Source organism: Andrographis paniculata, unplaced genomic scaffold, assembly GCF_009805555.1.
Source record: "Andrographis paniculata isolate CXL003 unplaced genomic scaffold, ASM980555v1 Contig79END, whole genome shotgun sequence".
NCBI lineage: Eukaryota > Viridiplantae > Streptophyta > Magnoliopsida > Lamiales > Acanthaceae > Andrographis > Andrographis paniculata.
Window position 1 is genome coordinate 2,614,720 of NW_026137616.1, and position 6,903 is coordinate 2,621,622.

The 6,903-nt window shown below is 30.8% G+C and overlaps 1 protein-coding gene across 1 annotated transcript; it reads right to left on the reverse strand.

Annotated features, from left to right (window-relative positions):
• Positions 1 to 3,209: 3,209 nt before the first annotated feature.
• On the reverse strand, positions 3,210 to 6,455 carry LOC127240718 (uncharacterized). The gene is made up of 7 exons (XM_051259537.1): positions 6,191 to 6,455; positions 5,683 to 5,920; positions 4,968 to 5,158; positions 4,581 to 4,816; positions 3,921 to 4,164; positions 3,739 to 3,846; positions 3,210 to 3,462 (listed from the first exon to the last, which is right to left on the reverse strand). The coding sequence occupies exons 1-7, from the start codon at positions 6,416 to 6,418 to the stop codon at positions 3,337 to 3,339; spliced, it is 1,371 nt and encodes a 456-aa protein (XP_051115494.1). The 5' UTR covers positions 6,419 to 6,455; the 3' UTR covers positions 3,210 to 3,336.
• Positions 6,456 to 6,903: the final 448 nt, after the last annotated feature.

The following is a 6,903-nucleotide window of genomic DNA, read 5'->3' on the forward strand; positions in this document are numbered from 1 at the left end:
TTGAAATTCTTGTTATTATTTTGATTCAATTTAGAGATAATAAGTTTGTTCATTCAATCAATTTTTAGATGACACGGATTTTTATAAATATTATAAAAAGTACAATATATATACTTTGTTTACTCACAAAAGTCCATAATTGAACACAAAATATTATTTTATATATTACTAGCATGATTTTCTATATCTAATATAAGAACTACATTAATGAAAAAAATACAAAATAAACACGTCCAATGTTGGCTAGACTTAAAATATATGTAGCATTTGTTCTTTTTGATTTTTTTTCCCGCAAATTTTTCCAAAAATATTAAGATCTTACTCATGTTCATTGTTTTTATATTCTCTATACAATTCCCTGTACCTCAAATAAAAAATATCTTTTTCAAAATATTTTCTCAAAACAAACACACTTGCACATTTTTCTTTTTTATTTTACAAAGGCTAACCAAATAGTCCTAAATATATATGTTTATTGTCTTTAATTATCTTTTTATTTATTTATTTATTTATTTTTAACAATTTGAGATATTGTTGTTAATTAATCAAAAGTATATGTAATAAACATAATACTTCATACCTCATTTAAATATGTGCTCAAATGTTTGAGTATCTATTTTTTGCTAATATGAATATGTACTTTTTATTATTTTATACTTTCTATGAAAAAATATAAAAATTAGTATAATTATTTATTAAAAATAAATATATATATTTTATGACCGTTTAAAGAAAAATATGAGCATAAATTTGAATGATACGAGTAAATAATGTGTTTCATATTTCTAGTTTCGTTGTTGGCTTCGAAATCATTTGCATAAGGTTTGGAATTATGTCCATGCATTATTCAATTATATGAAATTAAATATTTTTTATTAAAACCTTTCTGCGACAGTTAATTAAAAAATACTTTCAACAATATTTTATTTTAAAAATAAATTAAAGAGGATGAAATTGATGATCTAGCTTTTAAAGTAGCAAAAAAATACAACGAAATACATATAATACCATTTATTTATTTATTATTATTTATCTATATATCTAAATATATATATAGATAGATAATACTCCATCCGTCGTTCAAATCTATTCTCATTTTCTTTTCTTTTTTTAAATGTCATCCAAATTTATTCATGTTTTCTTTTTTTTTTGGTAAAAAAATACTATTTTTCTTTATCCAAAAAAAAAAAAATTTTTAGGGTAAAATGTTCTTTTAGTCCAGTAACAGTAACTGGACCCCCTTATCATTTTAGTCCCGTAAGTGGAGCCTGTCGCAAACTAGTTCCATAAGTAAAAAATTTTCGCTAGTTTTAGTCCTCCGGCGCCGGAGACACCTGTGTGGCTCCCCGGAGGTGACGTATCCGCCAGGTGTCCCGCCAGGTCAACGACACTTGGCGGACACGTAGATTTATTATTTTTTTTTTCAATTTTTTTTATTTTTTTAAATTAAATCAAATTTAAAAATTAAAAATATATAAATAAAATTAAAAATAAGTTTTAAAAAAAATTTAAAAAATAAAAAAATAATTAAAAAAAAATCCACGTGTCCGCCAGGTCAGCGCCAGATGTCGCTGACCTGGCGGACACGTCACCTCCGGCGAGCCACGCGGCCGTCTCCGGCATCGGAGGACTAAAACAGCGAAAATTTTTCACTTATGAGACTAGTTTGCGAGAGGTTCCACTTACGAGACTAAAATGATAAGGGGTTCAATTACGGGATTAAAGAAACAGTTTATCCAATTTTTTATTATTGTATATATTTTTTAAAACTCATGCCCAATTAAATAAGCACACAATTGGATGACGGAGAGATCAGTAAAGAATTATTGTGTAAAGAAAAACACGTAAAGGGTTGAATTCAAACAAAATATTAAAGGATGGGAGTTGTCCTTTAGGATAAGAGCAGATTCAAGCCTTTTGATGATATCCATGTTTACACATAATAATAATAATAATAATAAGCAAGTGGCGACAAAGATGGCTCTATTTATTTATATATTTTTAATATTAGTACTATTCTACTATTTACTAAAAATTATTTTTTTTTAAAAAAAATTAATTATTATATTTAACATGTATTTTTATTTAAAATCATATATCAAAAATATTTTTAATTCATAATTACATTTAAATTTATTAGCAATAAATTAAATGCTAATTTCTAATAGAGCTAGTAACACTATTTTTTTTTTTTTTTGGTTCATAAAAGAGCAACTACAAAGAAAAAAAAAAAAAGAAAATTATATTTATGTTTATATATAAATGATTATGTATGGTAACAAAAAATATAATAAGAAAAACTTTTGATATTAAAATAAGAATAAATGTTATTCAATAATTATTTTTATTTTAAACAATTAACAAAAAAATAAAAACTAAGAAAATCAACCTTTACATTTGATTAGAAGTTTAGCTAAAAGTAATCTGATAGTAAAATACTTTTAAAAGGATACATTCAAATCAGTCAAAATCACAAAAACTAAATGACACATTCTAAATATATAGGTATAATTATTAATTTTAATGTGGAGGTATTATATGACAATTGACTTGTCCCATCATTCAAATTTATTCTTTTTTTTTTTTTTTTAAACGTAATTTTTTTTAAAATCAGTATCTAATGAAATGAACGCACAATTTGACGACGGAGGAAATATAGCATTGCGTTTATTCATATCTTTATTTAAATTTTTGGATTGAACTTACATTTTATTTCTAATATATATATATATATATGGTAATTATTAAACACACTTCAATGTTTTCATCTGAAAAAGAACATTTTTAAGGAGATACACAACCCAAAAAAATGTCCAAATATAGAATACTAAAAAAGAATCAAAATCTAGAAAAGAAACAAAACTATTTTATTTAATTTCAAAAACCAAAAGTGGCTTTTTCAGTTGAGGTGAAGTTAATCATCGCAAGAAAACAAACACCTAAATTTCTGCAGAGACCAAAAGTCATCAGTCATTCGTAATTTCAACACAGACACACTTGTCTTTTTCACGATCTGATCATCCATCTCTATTACATTTCAAACTTTCATATTTTATTTTATTCACTTCTTTCTTTGTCAATTGCTATGTCATTTTTAGCAAAACTCTATCTTTAATTTAAAATATAACAATGAGTTGTAGAATTAGAAAGTATCGACGATCAATTCAATAGGACATTTTTTTTTCTTTGATTTGTAAAAGGCCCAAAAATAAATCCAGCCCAACCCAATATGATAAAAGAGGCCCAAAAAAATGACAATACACTCCCATACTCTATTACATATTCGGTTTCAGTTCCAAATTTAAGTTTCAATACAAGTTCTATTAAGGGAAACTTTTATCTGGTACTAGTACAAGGGTTCTTAGTTGTAGGCAGCTCGCCGTCGTAGGTGCACCGAGGGATGTCCCTATTCACGACCCTCGGCCCTATCGGGACACCATCATGAATCTTCGGACGAATGTCCTATACAATACACACATTTAATTCATTTTAAAATAAAATTGTCCATAATTTCTATGTGATTTTAAAATTCAGCGTAAATCTCGCATGTATTTAAAAATTGCATGGTATCCCCTTATACTTTAAAAAACGTTGCATGAATTTTTTAAGTACATAAAAAATTTACCCTGAATTTCGAAACTATACAGAGTTATGAGAAATTTTGTCTTAATTTAATTTTTACATTGATCTTTACTGAGCATATGATTTTTTTTTTAAAAAAAAACATATTAATAATACCTGATCAAATATAGCCGTTGGAATTGCAAGTGTAGCGACGGCATTCGGAGCATCTACTATGCCCGAAATCCTTCCTTCGCAGGGGCAGCACGAGAGTAAAAGATAGGCCTAATAATTCGAAAAATATTACTACGTTAAACTAACAAACATAAAAAATGATTAGAGATGGAAGATTTCGAAACCTGTTCTTTGGAGTAGCCAAATTTGGAGAGGTAGTCTATCGCATTTAGGACAGCGCGCTTATAAGCGACGCTTGCATCTAGATAATGTTGTCGCCCGCTCTCATCGACGCTAATGCCTTCAAACACCAACCATTCGGAGAATCTCGGCTCCACCGGCCCTATTTCAAATATCGGATTCACGTGCAAAGGCGTTGGCCCCATTGGTGTAAGATATTTTTTCATACCATCCTTTATGATTTCACATCTGTATTATACAGATACGTATCATTATTATAAATTTTCTCCGTCTACGAAAAATATGTTCATATGAGCTGAAAACAAATTTTAATGAATATAATATTTCTTCCGTCCACGGGTAAAGTCTACATTTGCTTTTTACGTGTTGAGTTTTAAATGTTAATTATTATATCAAAATGTAGTACAAATTAAGGGAAAAAAAACAAAAATACTTTAATTAGTATTAGTATCTTATAATACTAATAAAACGAAGTTTATACAAAAAATTATATTTTTAATTTAAATACAATGACGCAAAAAGTAAATATAAACTTATTAAGTGGACGGAGAGAGTATTATATTGGTTGATTATCACGTCAAGTAAAAATATTTTTTAAAAATATCAATTAAAAACTTATATAGATTGATAATATATGAACTGACTTAAGCTCTAGAAAACCGTTCATCTCAATGGCTCCACAGAAAGTAACTTCGCCATCGCCTTGTGAAAAGTGCATATCTCCGGCGCTCAAATTTGCCCCTTCAACAAACACCGGGAGGTATACTTTTGAACCTCGACTAAGATTTTTTATGTCACAATTCCCGCCATTTTCTCTCCCGGGAATCGTCCTAGCCGCTTCCCGGCCTATTCTTTCCCACTCGGGTGTTCCTTCCTTAATCTACAAACATTAAAATTACATATTTATCTCATTTCTAAAACCTACTTAGCTTGTTTCGAAGCCTAACACGCCATCAATAAAAATAGTATTGTTCGATCTAATGCAAAAATATATTCACTCAATCGATAAATTCTATGTCTATGTTTTATACCTTGCCGAGAGCACATGTGTTGGTAGATGGAAGACTCGCCAACGGCCGCATATGCAACACCTCGCATAACTTGAAATTCTCGGGGCCATGTTCTACGAGTTTTCTTTCTCGCTCATTCCATATGTTTAGCAACTCCATCGATGGCGCCGTGCCGATTAATCCAGGGTGTGTCAGCCCGGGAAACCTCACCCCTGTAAGAAAAATATAATTGCCATATGTTTATTCTTGTTTCATCTATGCAAAAATAGCACAATAATTTTCGTGGTTATATTTATCTAGAGGTGACAATTCGGGCTGGTCCAATTTTTTTTCGTGCTGGGCCGGCCCGATCCGATTCCAAACCGTACTGGGTAGCACGGCGGATTGTAAATCCAAAATATATACAAATCAAAAACTTTACCAACAAGTCAAGTTTTAATTTTTTGTTTTTATTTCAAACATTAATATATATATATATTTATTAAAATCCAAATATTAATTTTAAAACATGGTCGGGCCTGACCTTTACGAGCACAGACACAGCCCGGTTTATTAGCGTGTCAGCCAGACATGACCTAAAAATTTTTGAACCAGTTTTTGGAGGCTCAAACACAATTTTTCGCGCATCATACTTATTTTTGCAACCCATATTTATCATAATTCATAGCATTATCCAATTAAATCTATATTTTCTTACTCCAATTTAATTAGACAATTTGTAAGAGAGAGAGAATACCTGGAATATGGGGAGAGTAAGCATATATCCCTTCAAAATACCAAATGGCTTTTGCAGCAGCAGGGAAATGATCAGTGAGAAATCCTCCTCCATTTTCCCTGTCGAAAATTGCAGTGTATCCCCACTCGTCTCCTTGCAGAGGCCCCAAATCGCAAATCTCCACCGCCAGGAGATCGCCGGGCTCCGCCGGATTGCCGCCGCCGTCCACCACTCTGATAGGCCCACTCAGGTAATGAGCCTGCAGTACGGACAAATAACCCTAATTTCAGACAAGCTCTCATTTAACAAAAATTAGATTACTTTTATAATCTTAATTTTAACCAATTATATCAAAAGGAAGAAAGATATGGTTCTCATATTTCAGGATAAGGTAATCAAAAAGTACTGTAGTATATATTAACGAATAAAATTAAATCAAGAACCCTACTTATCCCTGACCTGAAAATTGCTCTTAATACTTTGGCAAGATACAATTCAAGAAAATTAATTAATATATGATAGAGCTCACAATGTAAGGATTTGCATTTTTGACATCCTCAGCTGTGTATTTGCTGGTGATGGTGCCGCCGCTGAAGTCCACCATCTCAACCCGGAAAAGCTCGCCGGAGCGGACCTCCGCCACCGGCGGGATCTCCGGGTGCCACCGGTTGTGGAGGGGATGGGTTTGTTCCCATGGCTTCTTCTTCAAATCTATTGGGACAACCAATCTTGCACCAAATGAATTTTTACTACTCATTCTTGGAATTCTTGCAACTTGATTTATGATCTCAAGTGGGGTGGGAAAGAAATATATAGTCCATGTTTTACATGATTACATTTTGTTGTTTTGTGATCATCATTTTTTGTCCATTTATTACCTATTATTAGGTAGTTATTTATTTAGGATGAGGTGGTCCATATGGGTGACGGTATGCAGCTACGTATATATTCGTGCTTATTGAATATGGAGGGTTGATGGATCGTGTAGACATAAAATTGAATGGTCAAGATTAAATAAAAATAGTGTAAAAATTTTAGTATTTTTTAGGTTGATGACGACGTACATATTGAAATTATTAATTGAAATATAACATTAGACATTCAAGATTTGTCTATTTGTGTTGAGTACAATGATTTTACATTTAGTGTATCGATCTATATTGAAGTTAGCCGCGGAAGGGAAACAAAATCAACAACGTTGTTGAGGACTCCCGTTTGCGGGATATGTAACTAATGGCTTAG

What these genes read in the sequence shown, in the direction of transcription:
- LOC127240718 (XM_051259537.1), bottom strand. Translation starts at nt 6,418, where the DNA reads ATGAGTAGTAAAAATTCATTTGGTGCAAGATTGGTTGTCCCAATAGAT. An exon ending in ACACATGTGCTCTCGGCAAG is followed by an intron (nt 4,817 to 4,967) that starts GTATAAAACATA and finishes TAATGTTTGTAG; the next exon opens with ATTAAGGAAGGAACACCCGA. An exon ending in CAACGGCTATATTTGATCAG is followed by an intron (nt 3,463 to 3,738) that starts GTATTATTAATA and finishes TGTATTGTATAG; the next exon opens with GACATTCGTCCGAAGATTCA.